General features: G+C 35.8%; 1 protein-coding gene and 1 pseudogene across 1 annotated transcript; both read left to right on the forward strand.

Moving 5' to 3' along the window:
* The first annotated feature begins 2,843 nt into the window (after positions 1-2,843).
* LOC113306146 lies at positions 2,844-4,128 on the forward strand (annotated as a pseudogene).
* A 4,797-nt stretch (positions 4,129-8,925) lies between these two features.
* Positions 8,926-13,986, forward strand: LOC113306147. The gene is made up of 3 exons (XM_026555119.1): positions 8,926-9,217; positions 9,274-9,521; positions 13,669-13,986. Exons 1-3 carry the CDS (start codon positions 8,926-8,928, stop codon positions 13,984-13,986), a joined length of 858 nt encoding a protein of 285 aa, XP_026410904.1.
* The last annotated feature ends 12,042 nt before the right edge of the window (positions 13,987-26,028 follow it).

The raw sequence follows: 26,028 nt of genomic DNA on the forward strand, positions 1-26,028 counted from the left end.
CTAGAGGATTCTTTTATTGGGGGGGTGTTGGTAATTCAAAGTTCTTTGGTAATGAATTGTTGGTAGATCCAGTTATTCCACCTGGTAATGAAGGTTTTCGTCAGTCAGGTTATGTCGGATCTCCGGCTGCTTGGTCTTCTCTGTTTGATAAGAATAAGGAGTCTGTTATTTGCAGAAATAGAGTTCTACTCATATCCAATATTTGATGGTAAGAACTCTATGGATATTCCTTATGAGGTGTTTGATGACGAAATTCGTCAATGTGAAGATAAAGTAATTGGAGCTTTTGTGGGTAGACGATTACCATTTAATTGGGTACGGAATGTTGTAAACCGTGCTTGGAAACCTAAAGGTAATCTCCAAATGACCATTCATGGTGAGAGCATGTTTATATTTAATTTCAATCTGTTGAGGATAGAACTCGTGCTCTGGAGATGGGATCTATGTTTATTTCAAATAGTTGTTTATTGTCAAACCTTGTTCTGGGAAGGTTGAGCAGGAAATTGCAGAGTTGAAATCAATCCCTGTTTGGATGAATTTTAGGAATGTTCCCATGTTTATGTGGAATAATAAGGGCCTGAGTATGATTACTACTTATCTAGGTTAACCTCTTATAATGGATACTCAAACTTTACACAAAACCAGAATGAGTTATGCGAGGATTTGTGTTAAAGTAGATGTTGACTGTGAATTTCCTGATTCTTTTACATTTACTCTTGGGGTTAAGGATAAAGTGGAAATTAAAAATGGATTACTCTTGGAAACCTCCCAAGTGCAGTGATTGTGCATTCTTTGGTCATATCCCGTCTCATTTTCCTAAACAAGTAAATCCTATTTAAAAAATGGTGCAGAAATGGGTTCAGAAGAATAACACTACTACTATAGATGGAGATGGTTGGATTTCTAAATCTAAGAATGGTGCAAAAACTCCCAATAAAAATAGTACTTTTGTTGGTATTGAGGGATGGATCTCAAAGGCTGGTAAAAGAGTAAGGGATCCAACTAAAACTGGATCTTATACTTCTGAAGAAGGAATGGTTTTTGCAAGTAATGTTCATGCTCAATAAGTTATGATGGAACTTAGTAGCAATTCTGTGCATGTTAACCTGGATAGTCATGTTCTTAATGAAGTCCCTATCATTCAGTTAAGAGAAGGAGTTTTTATGAATAATAAGTTCATTTTATTGGATAAGATGAATGAAGACAGTTATTTGAAGGCTTTTGAATCAAACAAGGAAAATTCTCAGGGGAACTTTTTAGTTGATGTTGTTTCTCTTCATGAGTCCTCTAGTTCTGGTTCTAGAGCATATTTTCAGAAAAAATGAGTTCTTGCTCCACCAGCAATAAATTTCTTTCCAATGGTCATAACGATATACATATGAGTATTATAAGGATTCGTAAAAGTCAATTTTGGTCAAAAATATGATCAACGGTTCGTGATTCGACAGCAATACGGAACGACATATGTACGTGTATAATTCGTTTTAGAGATATGAATTCGGCATACAAAATTCAGCATTTATAGCCTATTAAAAAATTATTTTTAATATAATCTCTCTTTAGATACTGTAATTTAATAATTAACATGAACTGTACATATGATATATGCATTATAGTCAGCACGTAACATGTACGTTTGTGGTATTGGATTCAGATTGGTGTATGTACAATTTTAAAATCCAAAAATATAACAAAAAATGATAAATTAGTGATGATGTGGAAAAGTATTATACGATTTATATGATTCGGTAATTCGTAAATACGCGTATAATTTGTTTTAAGCTGGAAATTCACAAATCTAAGTCGGGGTTCCAGTTATACGGCTGATACGTACGGATTTGGTTGATACAGTTGGATTCGCGATTTATACACGTATAATTCGCGAACTTACTAAGAGCTTCTCCAATGGAATGTTTGTGAACAAAAAAGTCTTAATCCACATAGGATGCACATTCATTTTCTTAAAAATGTTTCGTATAATTCGCGAACTTACAAAGAGCTTCTCCAATAGAATGTTCGGAAAGCAAAAAGTTTTAATCCACATATGATACACATTCATTTTCTTAAAAATGTTTCTCCAACCCCAACCTATATAATTAATGTCAAGATGACATGACCTCTAAAACTAGAGGTTCACTTATGGTGGGTCTGGATGCAGAATTCTAAAGGTGGAATTCATGGGTCCAGTGGATTTGGTGGACTTACAATTCCCTTGGTACGTTTGGTTTCCCAAATTCCTTGGATTCACATTTCTTTCGGGATTTACAATTCCACCAAATCCCTCATTTTGAATGCCATCTCCCTACCTCTCTAAACAGTATCCAAACAGTACATGGGTTTTAAAACAAGGAAATGTTAAGAATCATAGGAATTTTCACTTAGTTATCAAACATACGAGGAATTTGCATTATTTCCGGTGTTTGTAATCCCATGGAATTATACATCCCTCGGAATTGTGAATTCTACAACCAAACACACCATTAGAGGATGTCTTCGCTTCCTAGTTACCATTTTATAAATAAAATTACCTAAAAAAAATAAATTGGGAATTATATTTATCAATAAATGAATGACACGTAAATACATAAAAATTTCAAAAACTATGGGTTGGAGATTAAAATTTTATACGCATTGTGTTTATGAATTTATTCCCAATATAGTACACAAAGATAAAATAGGATGTCTTTAAGGTGGTGCCACGTATGAAACAACCGCATTGACCATTGGAGAAGCTCTAACTAGGGTTTGAAGCAAAAGAAAATCTCCTGGCCAAACACCCTCTTGAACCTGTTTATATTGAACAACTTCTCTTTTCGCTCTCAGACCTCTTTAAATACTTCCCCATGTTTACAAACAACAAGAGGCAGAAAGAACGAATAGGGCGTAACAGCATCCCCAGGTTACAATACCTTCAGGTGATACTACTTCTTCGTAAATCAATCAACCCATGATTCTTCAAATTTCAAAATATGGGTAAAAATTGATTGATTTGATGGTGATCATAGTGAATCATATGGTTAACTATCAGTATTCAAGTATTTGAATGAATGAAATTTCTATATTACCCCTTTTCTCTCTCTATTATAAGAGTTGGTGAGTGAATTTCAGAATGCTACCAATGAAGGTAATTAATTGATCTAAAGAGATAATCAACTTATCGTACTATACGTGCTTGATAATTTTTCGGATTGAATAATATACTTTTGTTATGATGATACCTCAGGCTGAATTATTGCTCATACTGCATATATGTGAACATAATTTTATTTCATTAGCTGACTACTTCAGTTAATCATCCAGTTTATGCAAACTGAAAAAATAGACTCGAATGATAAACATGACGCGAGATTTAATGACTTTATTTTCCATGATCCCTTCAACTTTACGTTTCTGCGCCAGGTACAATATCAAGTTGGATTTGGGTAGGCAGGAATAAGGAAGTGGTTGTTGGTATCTGCAGCACTTAATACTGAGCACCTTATTTTTGTTGGCTTTTAACAACTTAATGTTTTGGATCTGTTCCTAGACTGTGTGACTGAGCCAAACAAGAAATTTGTGGAATTTGGTGTTGGTGGTATCTGCAATACTTCTGTTGGTTAGTTGACTAGTTCGACCCATATTTTAATGCTTACTAACCATAACCACACCTTGTATTTGCTCTTATGTGTTCTTCTCGACAGACCCAGCAAATGCTGCTCTTATTTCTCAATGAGATGAAATTCCTTTGGTTGTATAATGCTTATCTAACCCTGTTAGAAATATTGTAAGTTTCTAGACTCAACTATCGCTTGTTTGTTAACTTTTAATATTTGGTATCTCAGGTTGCACCTCAATTAGAAAGGAACATATGCTGAAGATTTGAATTGGCATACACATAATCAAACAGTGTTCCGAGAAAACTTATTTATTTTTTTTCCCGCAAGGTGAATCGATAATTAACTTTATGGATAGGTGAACTATGCAGTGGGAGATCTCTCTTATCTTTGTAACCCTGTGAATAAGGAAGAGATCTTGAAGCCTGAAGTGGTTGAAGTCATAGAAAGGTATGCTTTAGCTGTGGATGTAAGTGTAAGCTTTAGCAATTTGGCCAAGGCATTCTTGGAAAAGCATAAACCTGGGCAGACATGAGACGCAAGACCATACCGACATGTGGCTGCAAGCATTTTATAGGCTCTGCGAGGCGTTCAATGGTCCAAATTCTAATTGCATAGAATTGAAAATGCGGCATTTTCTTGTGCCTATTAATGCACACCCTTATGGTTTATTAGAGAGAAAATTTGCTGCAAAGACTAATTCATTTTGTGTTCTATGGTGTCTGTTTTATTTTTATTTTTTTTGAAATATCTTTTGTTTTGTTAAATATCTTTACATTGTAAACTGAATCATTTTGCTCGACTTCAAAAAGAAAAGTATTGGTCAAGCACCATCAAGATGGTCAAAGGGTAAATTAAAATGTGATGGCGGCTATAACACAAAAAATGGGTCGTTGAGCGTTGACTAGTCGAAGGCGATTTTGAGGAAATTTTGGGTTGGGTTTTTTCTCGTTTTTCTGCATCTCCTCTGGTGAGATGCAGTTGTCTTACTAAAGGAATATTTCTGGGACAAAGGATCTGGAACCCATGCATGCTATTTATTAATTCAAACTTACTAAAAGAAAATAACGCATCTTGCTTAATATGTATACTTACGTAAAATAATTCTTTCCATACTAACACAGATAAATTTTTTAAATCATTATTAATGATGTTTATATTTTTATTGAAATATACCCTTAATTCACCTAAACATAATTTCACATATATGTTAATGAAAACTGCTTTAAGTTTGCTAACATTGATTACACACAGAAATAAGGAATAATTCATCTAATTTGCGAATTTGTGCACGCTTCTTAACGAGTGTGCACGTAACATTTTAATCTCAACCATTGATTTAATTTATGGAGTTATGTAACGAGGGTCGAGATTCTAAACATGGAGGATAATGAAGCCATCAGTTAACTAATCAACCAATCAGAATAATATCACTCTTTAGAGGAGTGTGAACAAATTTGGACTCCCATGCAATTAGTACTAATCAATAAATTTCCTAGTTTATCTTTCAAAACTTAAATAAATATATATATATATATATATATATATATATATATATATTTACTAAGAGCGCGCGATGGGGGATATCAAAACTAATTTTGGGATATAGCTACATGACAAAAACTGGATCCAAATATCAAACCTGGGTCACCCCTTATGTAATTATTTTTTTAATTCCTAATCTAGCCCTCACTAATCAGGTTTAGTGGTTAATAATAATTAGTAAAATCTTAAGTATTTGGGGGATAAATTAGTGTGTATTTTTATTTGAATTTGTGTCAGTGAGGTGAGAGTAGAAGGAGGGAAAAATATTTTTGAGTGGAAATTTTTTTGTGAAAATGGAAGATGATTGTGAGGAGAGAATTGCAGCTGCTGAATCTTTAGCTCAACTACAACAAGAAGCATATCTTCAATCTTCGGTTAATGATAACAACTCATAATTGGACTTATATGATGAACCAACACCCTTGGAATATGATTTTCGTGAGCATGAAGTGTTTTTTGAAGAACCAACCCAAGAAAGTAAACAAGTTCAACATACAAGCATCCCCAATACACAGGTAATGTTGCTAAGAGGTCGAAAATTTGAATTTCTTTTTTTGAAACCGCCATTTTTTCTCTGAAAAAGCTTGGTGCCGGCATACACGTAGTACGAATACCACCCCGGCACCACTAGAATCGGCATGGTATTCATAATATTTCTATGCCGGTGAAAAATATCCCCCATTTTTAAAAATATCCAAGTATTGAAGGTGTTTGGACTAACCCTGTTGCCACTAGTGTCAGGGAATACTCTAGTGCCCAAGATGAATAACAGGTACGCAACGGCTGTATAATGAATCTGTGCGGGGTCCCATCCATCCTTGTCTTTTCTCTGCTTCGTGTTTTCAAACTTCTTCTTAAGCAGTGTCAGCTTGATGGTCTTTGTCCTACTAGTCTTAGATACATAAAAGCTTTCCACAAAATTTTGTAGTCCCAACCAAACAGCTTGTTATTAAGAGCGTGCAACTTCGACCATTCTAGATCCTAACAATGATCTCCTTCTGCAATTGATTTGTCGGTATCACTCAAGCCTAGAATGTTCTGAGCATCATCAGGGATCAAGGTCATCTCGCCAAACGGGAAGTGCATGGTATCTGATTCACCATGATACCTTTCGACGAAGTAATTGACTGTCACAATATCTGGCTTCAAATAATTTTCAACCAAAGGATATAAACCAGAATCCTTTACTAATGTTTGGACCTTTTCACATTCCTTAGACAAATCCCAATGAGACGCGGCTTGGTTTCGGCAAACACGCACAACCTTCTTATAATCATACAATTAGGAGATAATACGATTAAGATATTTTGCATAAATACAAAATAATACATATGCACGAGATAGAAATTCTTACATAGGTTTGATATATAGTACGAGCCCACGAGTCCTTGTAGCCAAATAGATACCCCAGACCATGAGAAGTTGCGCCCCAAATTCTACCACCATCAAGATCAGGTATCATGTCATCAATATGAGGAAGGTGCGAACCTTTAACTTTTACTTTGCCTTTTCCTTTGCCCTTGCCTTGTGTCGGTTGTTGACTTGGCCCACCTTGTTCCACTACTCCTTGGATTTGATTTTCTATTGACTTTGATCAATCTCATTATCTTCTTCCCCACTTTCCTCTTCATCTTGCTCATCTTCCTCCTCAACTGCTTCGGTAGATTCACGGATTACGAGTTTACTACGGTCACGACCACTCTCCCAAACTTCACCTCTTGTATCGGCCCCCAAACGGATTTTGCGACGTTGGTCTTTCCCTCCAGGAGGCAGAGACTGAGGAGTACCAAGACCGTCCTTCCTTATTTTCTTAATGCCAGCATCTTTAGTTTTTGTAAGCTTCCTTTGCTTTAGCTTCCTTTTCTTTAGACCTATTTCAAAAGAAGCACGAAATAAATATAAGACAACTAACTTTCATTTCTAATACCGGCATAGATACACCACATTACGACATAGAATCATCACTACCGGCATACCGAAACAAAGTATCGACCATGCCGTGACCGGAAACGGCATGGTAAATTCAAACCATTACATGCCGCAACTAATATCGGCATTGACAAATAAATTTCGAGGATGCCGGTAATCATTAGGAAGTTCCTTGATACCAAAACACCATTACCGGAACATACGTAAAATTAAAACTCATGCTGTAACAGGTTTTCGGCATAGAATCTAACCTGACACGTATGCCGGTACCAATAACAAAATCCTAGGGTTTTCTGTGTATTAGAAGCTCACTTCCGGCGTATTCGAAAAAATTCAAATCAATGCCGCGACTGAATACCGACATGGTATTCAAACTAATTTCAACGCCGGTACTGCGTTCCGGTGTGGTCTTCATCCTAAATCGAATGTCGTAACTATGTTCCGGTGTGGTCTTTAGCCTAAATCATATGCCGTAACGCAGTGTCGGTGTGGGATTCATCCTAAATTGAATGCCTTTACACTTTTCCGATGTGGTATTCATACTAAAGTGAATGTCGGAAGCTACTGAAACTCAACCTTTGCAGTTAGGTTTGCGATTTTGACCTAAATTCGTAGCTACAAATCGATTGAAACACTAATTAAATAGTTCTAAATCACTTACCTTCTCACAGAAGCCATGTTTACGAGAAGTTGATCGTCCGAAGTCTCTTGTTCTTCGTGTTCTTGCTCTTGAGCAATCAAAGCAACCCTTTTCTGTAATTTCTGTTGAGCAATCGATTTTGATTTCGATTCGGCATCTAATTTCTTTCATGAAGGCATTTTTATGGGTTGGTTTTAATCGACGAGGAAATTTTTGATTCAACGATTAATCGTAGAGTATATGAAGAACGATGAAGAAGAGGAGAGGAAGATGGAAGAATCTTTTTTTTTTCAAAACCTAACCCTAACACACGAGTATGACGGTACTCAAATGGGGGATAACTGATTTTGTGTTTGGTTTTGATTTTAAGTTTTTTTTTTATTTTGTGGGAAGGGTATAACAGTCTTTTCATAATATTTTTTAATTAATCAAAGGATGTTTTAGTATTTTCGCCCCCAAAAAACACCCCTAAGCAGACACCTTTGGTTGGGGGAAGTAACTCATATCCCCCAATTAGTTTTGATATCCCCAACCGCGCGTTCTTTACTAACCCATTAATTAATGTAAGACATGTCCACACATTTCTTCATGAGAGCCAAATCATTAAACTCAAAAATAGTTCAAGTCTTCCATTTTCAATTTTCTTATGCATCCAAAATTCATGATAGATAGCTAAAAATAATAAATCTCTATCCTAACATTAATAAAAATATCTAAAATTAATTACATGTAATTACCAATCAATGCACCTATTATTTACATAACTAATTAAATCCTAATTAATTAATCAATCAACAAGGAAAATGATTTATAGTTTTAAGAAATATAGCTTAATAAATTAATATTTTTTATTATGGGAACCATAAGTACACTCATAAATAAATGTTTATTTTTTACAAACTAAGTTTTAGATTAATAAAAAATCCGAATAAATAATATGGGCAGTGTTTTAGTGCGAAAATCATATTAAGAAAATTACCAGGTTTTACAAGGTATCTCTGATCATTCTCCAGCTATTGTGTCTATTTTTAAAAATAGGAAACATGACTCTCCTCCTTTTAGGTTCTATAATTTTCTCTGTGAGGAAGCTGATTTTTTGAAAGTGGTCAGATTTGGGTGGAATATTTATGTGAGAGGGAACCCCATGATTAAATTTGTTAATAAGCTCAAAAATGTGAAACATGAGATTATAAACGGAAAAGAACTAGATTCAGAACTATGTCTGAACAAGTTTTACAAGCTAAAGAAAATATGGATAATGCTCAATTACTTTTGAAATCTTACCCTCTTGATCAAGAGTTGGCTAGAAGGGAGAGAGACTATGTTACTGAGTATGTTAGATTGGATAAGTATGAGGAATCTGTTCATAAGCAACTGTCCAGGGTCAAATGGTTAGATTTGGGAGACGCAAACACTTCTTTCTTTCATAATTCTTTAAAAGAACGCAGGTCTAGAAATAATATCTCATTCTTTTATGACAATGCCAATGTTAAGCTTACTGAAGATAAGGGTATTGCTAGTGAATGTGTCTCCTATTATTCTAATCTGTTTGGTAGCAATACATAGGAGATTTTTATGGTGATTTTCTGAATTTAAGGTTCGAGGCTTGTGTTCAACAAGAAGATGTAGCTGATCTTATTAAGCCTGTCACAAGGGAGGAAATGGTTATTGCTTTAAATTCTATTGGATCTAGTAAGGCACCAAGCCGAGATGGTTTCTCAAGCCATTTTTTCAAGACTAGCTGGTCTATTGTTGGTGATGAGTTGGTTGCTGTTGTTCAAAAAAAAATCACTAAATCTAAGCTTCTAAAGGAAGTAAATATTACTTTTATTACTCTGATTCCAAAAAATAAAAATCCTTTCAGTTGTTTCAGACTATTGGCCGATTTCCTGTTGTAATCTTACTTATAAGTGCATTACTAAAATCATTTGTCTTAGAATGAAGAGGATCCTAGGGGGTCTTATTAGTTAGAATCCATCAGCCTTTATATATGGTAGAAGTATTCAAGACAATATTTTGTTGGCACATGAACTAGTTAGAAACTATCATAGATCACATGGATCTCCCAGATGTGCCTTAAAATTGACGTGAGGAAGGCTTATGACACTGTCAAATGGAATGCAATTTTTTATGTCTTAAAGCAAATGGGTTTCCTAGATCTTTTTATTAATTGGATTGCATTATGCATTACTGTTACTAAATTTTCAGTGCTTTTGAATGGCTCTCCATATGGTTTTTTTTTGAGCTAAGAGGGGACTCAGACAAGGATATCCAATATCTCCTTATTTTTTTTATATTTCCATGGAGATGTTAAGTGCCACCCTTCTCAGGCAGGTACAGTTACAAAATTTTAGTTTACATCCAAGGTCCAAGCTCACACGTCTCACTCACCTTTGTTTTGTGGATGATGTGATGCTCTTCTTCAAAGGTACTACTTCAGCTGCTTCTAGTCTCAAGATTGTCTTGAATAAGTTTGGTTTATGTACTGGGCTTGAGATGAACAATCATAAAACTTCCTTATTTCATTCTGCTGTTGAAGAAGACATCCTGCAACAAATTTTTATTATTTTGGATTGTTCTATAGGGGAGTTACTTTTCAGATACCTGCGCATTCCCTTTTTATCCACTAGATTGTCTTACAGAGACAGTTTTCCTATTATTGAGAGGGTGGATGATAGATTGAACTCTTGGAAGCCTAGATTTCTTGCTTATCCAGATAGGCTTTGCTTATAAAGTTTTTTTTTTTTTTTTTTGAGTGGCATGCTTTAATTTTGGTTTTCATGTTTTATTCACCCTAAAAGAGTGATATTTCCTTCTTACATGGAAGACAATACTAGAGAAATGGTAAAGCAAATCACCATTGCTGAGTTTAATATTCATGAGAGTGACCATGCTTTCTGGAAGTCTAGCACCACATGCCAGTTTTCAGTGAAGCACACTTATATTGTTATATCTGATCATTTACCTTCTCCTCATTGGAAACACCTAGTTTGGTTTAAAAAGCATATTCCTAGATATTAATTTATTTCCTGGCTTGCTTTTCATAAGAGATTAAAAACTAGAAGCAAACTTCAAATTGCAGAGTTATTTTTGAGGCTTCTTGTGTCTTCTGTAGGGAAGAAGGGAAGACTGAAAATCATCTTTTTCATGATTGTCTTTTTTCCTCTGATATTTGGAGTATTCTTCCTAAAGCTAGGTTTTATTAGAGTGCCAGCAAATACTTGGGATGAGGAAATCAGTTGGTGTTCTCAAAACTTCACAAGATATTATTGTGTCTCTGTCATCAAAAGACTTGTCCTCGATGGTTTTATCTACCATATTTGGAGAGAGAGGAATTGTTAGAGTATTTCTCGGTCGAACTCGCATGCGTTGTTATCACAAGCATGTTTGTCAATGTTAGTGATCAAAACTATAAGTATTGATATCTAGTCTATTATAGCTAAGTCTCGGACTAGGATAGAAAGTATAGTTGAGCTCAAGGACTCCATGGCGATTCATCATACAATAAGAATAACTACTCAAGGAACCGGTGGAACTTCTCGACAAAAAGGTATGTGAAGACTTGAACTTATCTATCACTCAAAAGTCTATCTACTCTATCTCCTACTCTTTGATATGAGAAGTCATATGCTATATATATAGACTTTGATTATACACATTTGGTGTTTCGAGCCGAGTATACCTCGCCTATCTATATCTCGAAATATGAGTTGGTAAGCTTTTCGCTTTAACCAAGTTTATCTTTACCATGTGACGAAAGTCATAATATGTTTCAATCATCTTGAAAATTGCTTTGACGAGAATGGTGTAACAACTATATAACGTCCTCTAAGAATGTTTCAATGATTGGAATGAGAGTTTAGATTATATAACCAATGGTTGACACAAGCATTTTCGTGGAAACACATTTATGTATAAGTCATATTCCTTGAACCAAAGTTTGTGAACTTTGTTGATCAAGAGAACCGGAAGAATGGCGTGAGCCAAGTCCGCGAATTCAGTCCGCGAACTTCCGAAGTTCTCAAACCTGAGAATTTCTACTGGAGTTGACAAACTACTTGCGTGAAACTAAGTCCGCGAACCCAGTCTGTGAACCGGCGAAGTTCTCACACCGAGAATTTCTGCTGGAGTTTGTAAACTCTGCCCGGTAACTTAAGTCCGCGAACCTGAGAAGGTTATATATCTGAAGATGATTTCTGAACTTAAACTTAAAAAGACTAAGGAATGCAGTTTGCAAACCGTGGCTATAAAAGTTCATGAACCGATTCAAGTGAATCAAATCATCTTTTCTTCAATTGTGTCTTGTGTAGTACATGAGATTTCCTTGCAATTGAACAACTCTCTAACTAGTTCATTTGAAATCATTTGAACTAGTTATGTTGAAGAAGAACGTGGTTGATATGAAATTCTCATATGACTAATCTTTTGGTTAACTATTGTTGAACCAACAAGTGCATACGTTTGGGTACGGTAAACAAACCTAGAAGCGTGCATTGTCAAGTGTGTGTAACAAGCTCAGTTTTGGATCTAACGGTTGAGAAATATTAGCTTGAATCTAAATCAAGTTTTCATCTAATGGTGGATATTGATTTCTTTGTTACCAAGGTAACCTAATTGCAAACTCTGATTTGAAAGACTATATAAGGGGAACATAAGGGGAACTCTAGCTTCTGTGCAAAACTAATCCCCACACCTCACGTGTGATACTAGTTTGCGTGCTAGGGTCGTTTCTCCTTTAACCTTTGGTTTTCTTCTTCTAAAACCAGGTTAACGACTTAAAGACTTCATTGGGATTATGAAGCCAGACCGATAATATTTTTATCGTAGTTGTGTGATATGATCTTGCATCTTCTATCGTACGAGTACAATCATATTGAGATTGATATCTCCGATAGGAAAGATATAAAAAGTAATCACAAACATCTTCGTCTCATTGTTTGTGATCCGCAAAATCTTGTTTCGCTACCATACGATTAAGATTGTTGTAAGGTGATTGATAACTCTAGGTTGTTCTTCGAGAATATAAGACTGGATTATCAATTGGTTCCCATTCACCTTGATTATTATAAAAAGACGGAACAAAACCTGTAAGGTTTATTTGTGGGAGACAGATTGATCCTTTGATAGACTTATCTGTGTGAGACAGATTTGTTTATTGTCAAGTCTTCGGCTTTGGGTCGTAGCAACTCTTAGTTGTGGGTGAGATCATCTAAGGGAATCAAGTGCGCAGTATCCAGCTGGGATGAGAGGCGTAGGGAGTACAACTGTACTTTGGATCAGTGGGATACTGATTGGGGTTCAACTACAGTCCAGTCCGAAGTTATCTTGGAGTAGGCTAGTGTCTGTAGAGGCTTAATACAGTGTGTGTTCAATCTGGACTATGTCCCGGGGGTTTTCTGCATTTGCGGTTTCCTCGTTAACAAAATTTCTGGTGTCTGTGTTATTTCAATTTTTCGCATTATATTGTTTTATCTTTATAATTGAAATAATATAGGTTGTGCATTAGATCATCAATTAGAGTAATCTAACAATTTGTTTGTTGATTGGCATTGATTGATCCTTGGATAGTGGTCCTTGGCACCATCCAAGTTATTCCTTGTGTTTGATTAAGGACTCGCTGATTTCTGTTAGCCCGAGTAAATCAAAACAAGAGAGAGATATTAACTCCTCGATATACTTTAATCTAGATTGAGTCTGACTGTCTAGTTGATTCTCTAGCAAAGTATATTGGTGTTAGTCCATACAGATTGCTAAGCAAAATATTGGGAGGTGTTGTTAGACCCCCGCTTTTTCAGGAATAACAAAAAATTTAGATCTATATTTAATTCTGAAGACCAAGTTAGCTTGCTAATTGTTTAAGATGTTAGATTTAAAATGTCTGCTTCTATGTGTAAGGAGGAGGATAACTTTATTGTGAGATGGTTTATGAGCAGATAGAGAATTGATTATCTTTTCGTTCAGCCTGATATCATTGATTGCACCTGGATTTCTCCTGCCACTGATGAAATAATGATCAACACTGATGTCTCTAAATCTGATGATGGTGGGAGTTTTAGAGCCATTCTTAGAGGTAATAATGCTGAGGTTTTGAGTGTTGCTAGTAGTGAGATCTCACCTATTTCAGTGTTGGCTCATGAACTGCAGGGGGTGGAATTGGGTCTAAAGATGTTTATCAAGATTGATCAACTCAGAGTTCACATTGCAACTGATTTCATGGTTGTTTACAACTTGCTTACAAATCCTGACCCAGAACTACCTTGGAGTGTTTTACAAATCTGAAGAAGAATCAAACATCTGAAACATAATTTTACTTCTTGGAAGGTAACTCGTTGTTAAAGAGAAACTAATAAAGCATCAAATTTTCTTGCAGGGTTGTACCTGGTGGTACTTGGGTAGAGCTTCGGCATGATGAATTTTCTCCAGATGATGCGTTTCGTAGGTGCAATCAAATTAATAAATATATTTCCCACTAATTAACTGGTAATATAGCGGTAGTAAGAGATCGTTCCCACATAGAGACGTGTAATTGATAGGTTATTTGTACTAGAAAAATAAAGTAAGTAACACAAAAGGGGGGTTTTGTTTGTAAGATTAATAGAAAGACAATAAAGAAGAAAATGATGATTAAGAAATTCTTCATCGTTACCAAGCGTTAACAGGATTAGAATACTTATCTATTGTTCGTAAGAACCATTTATCATCAACCGTAGAATAGCAACTAGCTCAGTGCTATCCCCAAAACTCCTTATACCACGGATACAGAAGCTCTCCAATATCAGATTTTATTCAATCGAACCACCAAGTAGTAGCTCACGAAAGGTCTAATCCAATCGAACGTTTTAAGCTTTGTGAACTAGGTTAATCCCAGTAGTTAAACTCTTAGCTCAAGGTTTACTTGCTGGTGTTGTTTTTACACACGATTCCTCCACAGAATCCCTCTGTAAGGTCTCGTGATTTCTACTTGTGTAGAGAGTTATTCGACGATTACTTATCTCCTAACTTCCACTAGCAATAGAACAATCAATAGACTAATCTAGTATGCGTCCCAAATCAATCTAAGAATCACTCATAAACCCTAGATACGGTAAAGACAAACGTTGATGATAAAAACTCTCAATGGATTTGTACTATTAATAAAGCTTCACGCTAAGAACATTGAATTCATCCTTAATCGACAAAGGATTTAGCTACTCATATTACAAAAAAGATGAATAATGGTGGTTTCCCCCTAAAGGGGTAAACCTAACTTATGATAATAGAACTTGTGATATGAGATTGATCGATGATGTGAAAGGCCTAATACCTATTTTTATAGGTTTACATTGCTTGGCCATCAAGTATCTAGTTCGGTTCAAGAACCCGATCCGAAAATACGAAATAAGGATCCTAACCTTGAGTTTTTGCCTTCCATGGTATGTATACCCGTATGCATACTTGAAATTCAGTTAAATCCAGAGGACACGCATACTGAATTTTTTTTCCAAGGTATGCATACCCGTATGCATACTTCCTTGTCTTCGGTATCCGATAAAAAACTTGTTTTTCCCACAACTTCTTCGTCCGAACTCGGAATGACCTCATTCTTTTTGAATTATTTTCCTCTTTAAATTCTCTTCAAGATGGTGATGAGAAATCCTGAATTTGAATGAGTTAATATCGTTCTTTGGCCCATCTCTTGATTTTGAGCGTTTTGCTCCTTTTTCGTCGCACTTCTTCCACTTCGTTTGGACTTGGGAACTTGGATACTTGGGACACTTCTCTTCTTAGATCTTTTCATCACTTTGTAGATCCTTTTTGGATAGATCACCTATTAGAGGCAAATAATAGAAAACAAGAGTAATAATACGAAAACATGCAAGAATAATAGCTAAAACAAGTATGGAATGAATACTAAAATCATATGAATTATGCACTTATCAAATTCCTCCACACTTAGATTTTGCTAGTTCTCGAGCAAACTGAATAAAACTAATCCTAAATATAACAACTCCTTGTCGTTGAGAAAACAGTTGCACTTAGCTAGTGCAACATCCCTTTAAACCCCTAGGTGTCCCTAGTGGACGATTTATAGTCTCGTGAGGGTTTACAAGAGGTGTATACCCACAAAACCTACTCAAATTTCTTGCCTTTAAAGAACTACTAAGGATTGACACAAAGTAGAAAGCCAAATAATTAGCTTGCATAAATTCTTTAGCTGCAAACATACCACATACATTCCAATCATCATACAAAAGCAATTACTTAGTGTGACATTCAACCTTTTTGCAAAACTCTACTAAGATAGTCATTGTACTTGTTGCAACGTTTGTCACAACACTCGCATACTGAAATCACATGGATAGATAAGAAAATGGAAATAGAAAAGTGAAGTGTGCAAATGTTGACTAAAATGAAAGATGTTACCCACAATACTTGTATGAATGTCGTCAAAGGATTCTTATTTGTAGCACAATAGTTGAGAGAAACACCCATTTAACTCGACCACATTATTAGATACTATAACCGCATGTTCCTTTTCATCAAGTATGTGATAGTTGCATTGGATCCTGCGTTCCATGCTTGTTTAGGCGACGGAGACAGGGACAACGTTTCACACATACTTCTATCCAAGTGTCGAGAACCTCATCAATAGTTCTTTTGACTTGCTATATAATGATGATAGGTTTTTGTTTTTATCGACTACATGATTACTCCGAAATTCCGGACCTATCACATAATTATTAATAACGATAAATGAAGAGGAGCCTTATATATGTATATATATATATATATAAGGCTCACTCTTTATATATATATATTTCCGGCTCACTATTTATGAGTGTAAGACAATTGTCTATGGGGCTTTTATATGCTCAACCAATGATTACCTTGCTACAACATCCATGGCAGTATGAGGATCACACCAAATCATTTTAGAGAAACATATAACTGCAAAAATAAAAAGAAAGTGATTCAGTAATGATTAATTGCGAGGATGAATCTTTCTAACGACTACCATACCATTTCTAGCATCTGACTTTCGCATTCAATTCTGAATGTAAATATTTAAGGATTTTAGAACGATAAAGTGGAACTCAATCTATAGCCGTAAGAACTGTTTCAACCTAAAAAGATTTAGAGTGTCATCCTAAATATCTCATAATTAACTCCAGAAGATGAAGTCTCAAGAATGCAAGAAATCAAAGAGTATTATTTATTTATTTTATATGCAAGTCGTAGGAAGTACAATTGTACCTTGTATCAGAGGCGTATCCAGCTGGGATCAGAGGCGTAGGGAGTACAACTGTACCTTGGATCAGTGGGAGACTGATTGGGGTTTAACTACAGTCCAGTCCGAAGTTAGCTTGGAGTAGGCTAGTGTCTGTGGCGGCTTAATACAGTGTGTGTTCAATCTGGACTAGGCCCCGGGGTTTTTCTGCATTTGCGGTTTCCTCGTTAACAAAATTTCTAGTGTCTATGTTATTTCAATTTCCGCATTATATTGTTTTATCTTTATAATTGAAATAATATAGGTTGTGCGTTACATCATCAGTTAGAGTAATCCAACCTTTGGTTGTTGATTGTCATTGATTGATCCTTGGATATTGGTCTTTGGTACCATCCAAGTTATTCCTTGTGTTTTATTAAGGACTCGCTGATTTCTGTTAGCTCGAGTAAATCAAAACAAGAGAGAGATATTAACTCCTCGATATACTTTAATCTAGATTGAGTCTGACTGTCTAGTTGATTCTCTAGCAAAGTATATTGGAGCTAGTCCATACAGATTGCTAAGCAAAATATTGGGTGGTGTTGTTAGACCCCCGCTTTTTCAATTGGTATCAGAGCAGGTAAACACGTTCAAGACCTCAAAAGTCTGTGTTTGTAGCGATATGACTATATGGACCATAAAGTCTCAATTGACGCTTCACCAGGTTTAAAAGCCAACCGTAGAAAAAAGTCTGATAAACTGGTTACTCTTCAAAAAGGGTTGGATGAAAAAATCTGGATCAACTCTGGTCTTGTTGCAGAAATTGCAATTCTTAAGGATTTGATATCTGATAATAGTCCCTTGGTGAATCTGAGATATTCCAGTTGTTCCTCTTTAAAGAATAGTCGTAAATCATATAGTAATAAACGACCGGTTGTTGTGAAAACTGATATGACTAGGAACTACTCAGACAAACTTCAAGGCTTTGGCACGTATTGTTCTTGTGATTCTTCCAATCACCTTCAACAAGTTTGTATGTCGTCTCAAAAGAGTCTGAATTTTGCAAGTAATCTTTGTAAGAAAACTAAACAACTTTTTGATACTCTGAAAGGATATACAAAACTATCAGGAAACTCTAAACATAGAAGTACTAATAGTATGGGTGCCTTTGATTTAAGATCTACGTCTCCTTTTCAATGGTTTCTTGATAGTGGATGTAGTAGACATATGACAGGTGATCTCACATGGTTTGTTTCGTCTATTGACTATGAAGGAGGTCCTGTAACGTTTGGAGATGGGAGTTGTTGCTACATCAGCAAGAAGGGAATGATCAAACTTCCCGGTGTTCCAGAAATCCATGATGTAGTATACGTAAAAGGTATGACTGCTAATCTTCTTTCTATTAGTCAAATTTGTGACAAAGGCCATCGAGTTGTATTCAATGCAAATGGATGTGACATTGTAGAAAAAACTGGGAAAATAATTTTTCAAGGAACTCGTGGTAAAAACAACTGTTATCTACTTGATACTCAGTTTAGCAACCGTTTCAATTTGACTAAGATGGAATCTACACATCTTTGGCATGAGCGTTTTGCTCACATAAATTATCGTCTTCTAACAAAGATCATTAACAAAGAATTTGTTAGAGGCATTCCCAAAATCATTGTAAAGATTGAAGGTGTATGTGGTGCCTGTCAAAAGGGTAAGAAAACGAAAGTTCACCAAAAATCATCTCGAGATATTCTCACTAAAGATCCACTTGATTTAATTCATACGGATCTCTTCGGACAATTCAACAACCCACTGTTGCTGGTAAGAAGTATGCTTTAGTTATGGTAGATGATTACACCAGATTCACTTGGGTTGCATTTCTATCTCATAAGAATGAAACTCTTGGTGAATTCAAGATTATTGTTAAAAGGATCCAGAACGAACAAGGTCGCAAACTAAAGAAAATTAGAAGCGATCGTGAAACTGAATTCAAAGACACCAAAGTATTTGATATCTGTGACGAACTGGGGATCATTCAACATTATTCACCACCTATCACTCCTCAAGATAATGAAGTTGCTGAAAGAAAGAATAGGGATATTCAAGAAATGGCCAGGGTAATGCTCCATAACAAAAACTTACCATTAAGATTTCGGGGAGAAGCTGTCTTTACATCATGTTACTTGATCAACCATGTGTATTTACGGTCTAAAACCCTTAACACTCCTTATGAGTTGTGGTACGGAAGGAAACCCAACCTACACTAAATCAGGGTGTTTGGAAGTAAGTGCTATATTATGAAATATCGAGAACAGAAATGGAAATTCGACACCAAAAGTGATAAAAGTATCTTTCTTGGCTATGCTTCTGATAGTCGTGGTTTTCGAGTGTTTAATCTCAGAACACAAGTCACGATGGAATATGCTAATGTTATTATCGACAACATTAGTAACTTTCGTCATGATAATCCTCCTACTGAATTGCCTCAAACCGAGACAATTGAGAAAGTCAAAGAAATTCCAGAATCAGTTGAAGTTACCCTAACGGTTACTGATCCTGACATTTCCAGTGACGAGGAGAAGAGCACTGATAAAGCCATTCCTGGAAAACAAGAACGTGTCCATCCACGACATCTTTGGGTTCAAAGGAATCATGACTCCAACAGTATTATTGGAGTAAGAGATTCTACAACCAAAACAAGAGAACAACTTCAAAATATGTGCAATTTTGGTTGTTATCTTTCACAAGTAGAACCAAGGAATATTGATGAAGCTCCGAACGATCCCTTTTGGGTGAATGCAATGCATGAAGAGTTAAATCAATTTCAAAGACAAGATGTGTGGGAACTTGTACCTTGTCCCTCCAATATCAATATTGTTGGTACCAAATGGATATTCAAGAATAAGTATGATGAATTTGGCACGATTGTCAGAAACAAAGCTAGACTTGTCGCTCAAGGATATTCACATATTGAAGGGATTGACTTTGACGAGACCTTTGCACCCGTGGCACGCTTTGAGTTCATTCGTATTTTGTTAGCTCATACTGGTTTTCTTAAGGTTAATCTGTTTCAAATGGATATAAAATCCGCATTCCTAAACGGAATTTTAAAGGAGGAAGTCTATGTCGCTCAACCTAAGGGGTTTGAAAACCCTGATTTCCCAGATCATGTGTTAAAACTCAAAAAGGCATTGTATGGGTTGAAACAAGCACCTAGAGCCTGGTTTGAAAAACTTACCACTTCTCTCATTAGAAAAGGTTTTTCAAGAGGCGGAGCTGATAAAACTTTGTTTACCAAATGGAGTGGGAAAGATGTGGTTATTGCTCAAATATATGTAGATGATATCATCTATGGATCAACTTCTGAAACTTTCAAAGGACTTCCAAGTCTCTCTTGCTAAGGAATTTGAAATGAGCAATATTGGTGAATTAAAATTGGATTATATGCAGAAGTAGGCCTCGTCTGGACCCTCACTTTCATTTCTAGGCCACTTTTTTTATTTCTTGCAAAACTAGGCAAGTTAAACGGATTCCATCCACTTTAACCATGTCGGTCAATTTATCGCGTTGACTTGTCAATATCTCGCCAAAATATCATATAGGGAGATCTCATACATGTGGTAAGATTACTGAAATGTCCTTCACACGTGTGTGTCAGTCACACACGTTTAGATGTCCACCTGTCTCGATAAGATCTCCACGTGTTGCTATCTGAGAGACAAATCTAAGTAACACGAAATCTCGAGGATGAATTGCACGACCAAGATAGTTCTTCATTGTTATTATCGACAACGCGGGAAGGTGTAAGGAATAACAGAAGATTCTTGGATTGAGAAATCGATTCATTTAGTTTCTTCTTCTCTTTTGTTCTTCAGAGAGGGTTCTTCAGAGAGGGTTTTTAGATAAATCAGTGAAACAGTGTTTTGTTAGTTGAGATTCGAAGAACAAATTGAAGATTTCCTGCTGGTGAAGATGACGAGAAGGAAGAAGCGTTCTACAGAGAGGTAACAAAAAACACTAATCTGTTTTTTGAGGTTTATCGGTTGATTTTAACGTTTCAGTGATGAACTTATTATGGGTTTTGTTTGTAAGGTTGATTTATTTGGATTTGTCGAATTTCTAGGGTTTTCTATGTTTATAGAATTTTTATGAAGTTCGAATTTGTTCTGCTGATAATGAAGTTCTATTGATAAATTTCTAGGGTTTCTTAATTTCAAAATTGGGTTCTGCTGATAATGATTAACTGAAATTGATTTCTAGGGTTTTTTATGGTTTCTGTGATAATTGATTTCTAGGGTTTTTATGGTTCTAGAATTTGTCTGAGATGGGTTTTCCATAAATTTGTCTGATATATATTTTGTTGTTCTTAATTGTAGAAAGCAAGTGGTTAAAGTGGTTAAAGAGGTTCAACAAGACATATTTCCAACCAGAAATATTAAGGTGAAGGATCTAATCAACACTGCTATGTGTTTTGAGTTTAAGGGTTTGTCCAGAGAAGATATGGGTATAAATCAGTTAAAGTCTAGGATTAGTCCTATGTTGAGATTAACCAGTAGGGAGACATTGGACCTGCTATGGTTTGTTGATCCATGCCTACCATCAAACATCATTAATGATGTAGAATTTTGGTTTTTCTGGGAAAATGCAATTGAAGATGAACATGGTTGGATTACATTGTATTTGCAAGTGATGCCACTAGATGAGAATAGTGAGATAGATGTATCTCAGGTTACTGCAGATTCACAGCCTCCTCCACCACAAATGACACCCAAAAAGAATGTGACTCCAAAGAAGCCAGTCTCTAAGACTCCACCTAAACCAGTTTTTACTAGTGGTTCATCACCTAAGAGATGGCATGGCAAGTCAGTTAGAAGAGGTCAAAGAATACCAAGGATGAAGAAGAAGAATCCTACTAAAGTGTTTGTTGATTTAGCTGGTAGTGAAGAAGATGTTTCTGATGAATATGTTGATGATGGAGGTGTATCAGTTCCACAGTTTACTCAACAAACACAAGCAAGTGTAGCTGAGAATGATGATGGAGATGTTTATATTCCACAGTTTACTCAACAAACACAAGCAAGTGTAGCTGAGAGTAATCCTGTTTTGGAGGCTAGTGGAACTGAACAAGGTAATGAGATACCTAGATTAGATGATTATTTCAATCATGACTTTTGGGTTGAAGCTATAACACAGGCAGAAGTGGTGGAAGATTTGTTTGCAGTTGCCCAAGAGTACAAGAAAAGTGATGAGTATGTCATGCACTTGAAAAATGTAGAAGAAGATGAATGTAACCCTGATGATGAGGATGTCCTGAAGATGAATGACAATGACAGTGAAGAGAAAGATATCAAGAGTTACAATAAGTTTCTACAAAAAGTTGAGAATGGGTATCTTTCAGATGGTACTGCAAGTGAGAGAAGTGATGGTGATAATGTTGATAATGATGCTGCAAGTGATGGTGATAATGTAGATAATGATCCTGCAAGTGATGATGATAATGTTGATAGTGATGCTGGTGATCCAAACTTTGGGGAGGTGGAGGTTGAGAATGACAAGGAAGGTATGTGATTGCTTCTGTCTCTTTTTAAACTTTGATGTGTTTGATTGTATAATCCTTTAATTTATTTAGTACTAATGCCCTTATCTCTGTGGTTTTGTAGAGGACCATTATAGGGACTTGGTCTCTGACAGAGAAGAAGAAGGTAAGCTGTCATTTGTTTTGTAGTCTTTTGTTTTTCTTATTCTTTGTTTGTTTGTTATGTTTGTTTGTTATGTTTGTTTGAAGTGAAAACTACATTTTTTTGTACTGCATAACTTGTTATGCACATTTTTTTGTACTGCATAACTAGTTATGCATATTTTTTTTGCATCTGCAGTGATTTATGATAAGCATAACCTTTGATGCATCTGCATAACTGGTTATGCACATTTTTTTGTACTGCATAACTTGTTATGCACAATTTTTTGTACTGCATAACTAGTTATGCATATTTTTTTTGCATCTGCAGTGATTTATGATAAGCATAACCTTTGATGCATCTGCATAACTAGTTATGCACTTTTCTTTGTACTGCATAACTGGTTATGCATATTTTCCCCTTGTTTGAAGGGCTCTAACTGAGTCATTTGTTTTTGGGACCCTGTATACAGTGTGGAATACTACAAAAAGACATATGCTCCAGAGTTTGAACCACTGTCAGCTGAAATTGACTGGGTAAGACCACTAGTTTTATTAAAGAAAAATATATTGATTATTGTGCAATAAATATTTAATAATAACAAAGATTCTTGGATTCTTTTAGGGTTTCATACATGCTTTATATAATACACAACCTTTAAGGGTTTCATATCTATCTTAACAAATATCTTCTCTTTCTTCCTCTCTTTGTGTAGAATATACTGGTAGAGTTCATTAATCCTCCTGTTATCATAAGAAAAACTGGAAGGACAAGAAAGAAGATGATTCCTTCTTATGATGAAGCTGGAAGTGTGAAGAAAATGAGAAAGTGTAAGAAGTGTGGAGTTTATGGTCACTATGCAATAACTTGTGCTGATGGAGAGGTTGGAAAGAATCCAAAGGGAGAAAAACCTAGAACCTGTGTTGATGGCTCAACATCATCTACTCATGTCCCTGAACCACCAAAAAGGAAGTACAATAGAAAGAAACCGGTTGTTAGTGCTTCTGCAGGTGCATCTACTACTGCTAAGGATGGAATGAAGAACCAAAACAATTCAGAATCTTCTAAACAAGGTGCTGCAAAATGGAGAAAGAGAAAGGCTTCTTCTCAACCTGCTTTCAATCAGACTAATCAACATGTTGGATCTGTCAACAACAAAGTCACCTTCACAGTTGCAGATCCAAAGGGAAAGAAGAAACCAAAGAAGTACATGAAAGTCTGATGGGTTGGTTGTCTCTTTTGTTTTTGTTCTGTGACTGGATCTGAACAATATGGTTGATACTATTTATGTTTCATTTTGGTTATCTTTTGTGAATGGATGAATGGATGCTTTTGTAAGACAATGCAAGTTCTGAAATGGGAGAAATTTTATTATAAAATTGTTGCAGGCTACATTATCATTCATACCACCACCCATTTTTCAGTTCTGAAAATGAAGAGAAGCAGAAGTATGTGGTTGTGGAGACGTTCATTTATGATTTATGGAGAAGAAGATAAGAGTGCCACGTAAGCAGTGTCACGTGGGCCTTGCCACGTAAGCAGTGCCACGTACGCACTGGGTGATGACGTATAAAGAGTCATAATAGCTGGTTGGGTCGAAATAACCGATTCAAAGGACTTTTAGGTCTTTTTAAGTGCACCTAACGGTGCTAACTTTCCATCCATCACTTTTGGTCAAAACTTGCCTAGTCTAGCAATAAATAAAAAAAGTGGCCTAGAAATGAAAAGCACCAAAAAAACGGGCCTATTTTTGTGAAAAGCCCATTAAAATTCTTCTTAGGATTACAAATTCAACAACATAAGGATGGAATTTACTTATCCCAAGAGAAGTATGCTCGAGACCTTGTGACAAGGTTCGGTCTGGATAAGTGTTCCCCAAAATTAACACCTATGCCCACTACTGGTAAACTACATAGAGATGAGAAAGGAGCAAAAGTGGATCAAAAATTGTATCGATCTATTATTGGTAGCCTTTTGTATCTTACAGCTACTAGACCTGATATTTCTTTCAGTGTTGGTTGTTGTGCCAGGTTTCAGGCAAATCCAAAGGAATCTCATCTTGCAACTGCAAAAAGGATTATTTGGTATATTAATCACACTGCCGGGTATGGTTTATCTTACCCTTTTGATACTAACACTGATCTATCTGCTTATTCAGATGCCGATTGGGCATGATGTGTAGAAGACAGAAAAAGTACATCAGGGGGTTTCTACTATGTAGGACTGAATCTTGTATCTTGGCATAACAAGAAGCAAAATTCTCAATCCCTGTCTACATGTGAGGCATAATATATTGCTGCTGGATCATGCTGTACTCAACTCCTATGGATGAAACAAATGCTAGCTGATTATGGAGTTGATACTGGAATAACGAAGATCTTTTGTGATAACTCTAGTGCGATTCGAATCACTGAGAATCCCGTTGAGCACTCAAGAAAAAAGCACATTGACATAAGGTACCATTTTATTTGTGTTCTCTATGAAAATGGTATCATAAATATGGAATTTTTGCCTTCCGAAAAAAAATTGGCTGATACTCTTACCAAACCATTAGACACTGCTACGTTTCAACACTTGCGGCAGTCTATTGGTGTTGTTTTGGTTCATTAAAACATTACTATAACTCTTGCCCCTATGCTTATCTCTATCTTTTGGGAAATTGAGTTTGAAACTCCAGTAGGTTTACTTCAGTTCAGTTTATGTAGAGTTGTTTTTGTCTTGTTAGTGTCATTTTTGTTTCAAAAATTAAGGTAGATCTTGTTGTTCTTTCGGGAATGACATCTAATGGGGGAGAGTTCTTTTGAACTTGTGCTTAATGGTCATATCTTGAGGGGTGTGCGGCTGTGGAATTTTAGAGGGGTTATCTTGTATCTTTAAACTCCTTGATGAATGCGTTTGGCTTAGGCTTTATGATTGCAGCTAAATTAGTTGGTATGTATTTTTTTTCTTTTAGTCATGAAATGTCTCTTTCGGAAATTTCATTATGATCCCGTTCTTGTACCTTTGCCAATTTTGTTGACAAAAAGGGGGAGAATTAATATGTAGTTCACACTACAAATACATATGGTTTTCGGATCATTGTGTAAGGGGGAGTGGTTTCCATGTGAGATGGAGTATTGACTAAGAGGGATTGATGTATATCACCATAGTATTATTGTTGAAATTGTGATACAATTGGACTTTGACACTGTGTAATAATACTATGACACTGTATAACAATGATCGAGACCGATGCTTTCTCATTGTTATAGCTACGGATCTTCAACAGAGGTGATGCTAAACTTACAACCTTTGGGATCATTGGAGTACTTGAAAGTGACGAAGATTTCGAGGAATGTTGAAGATTAGACATGTGGAATATGATCTACTAAAGTTTCTTTATCTTTTTTGTATTCCATATGTATTGATAGTTTTGTCACTAAAATTGACAAAGGGGGAGATTGTTAGAGCATTGCTCGGTCGAAC

This window comes from Papaver somniferum, chromosome 8 (assembly GCF_003573695.1).
Source record: "Papaver somniferum cultivar HN1 chromosome 8, ASM357369v1, whole genome shotgun sequence".
Classification (NCBI taxonomy): Eukaryota; Viridiplantae; Streptophyta; class Magnoliopsida; order Ranunculales; family Papaveraceae; genus Papaver; species Papaver somniferum.

Bases quoted from the DNA above. Each gene is read 5' to 3' on its own strand.
- LOC113306147 (XM_026555119.1), top strand. From the start codon at position 8,926: ATGTCTGAACAAGTTTTACAAGCTAAAGAAAATATGGATAATGCTCAA. The intron at 9,218-9,273 runs GTATTGCTAGTG...AGCAATACATAG, and splicing joins TAAGCTTACTGAAGATAAGG to GAGATTTTTATGGTGATTTT. The intron at 9,522-13,668 runs GTAAATATTACT...CTTTTCGTTCAG, and splicing joins AATCTAAGCTTCTAAAGGAA to CCTGATATCATTGATTGCAC.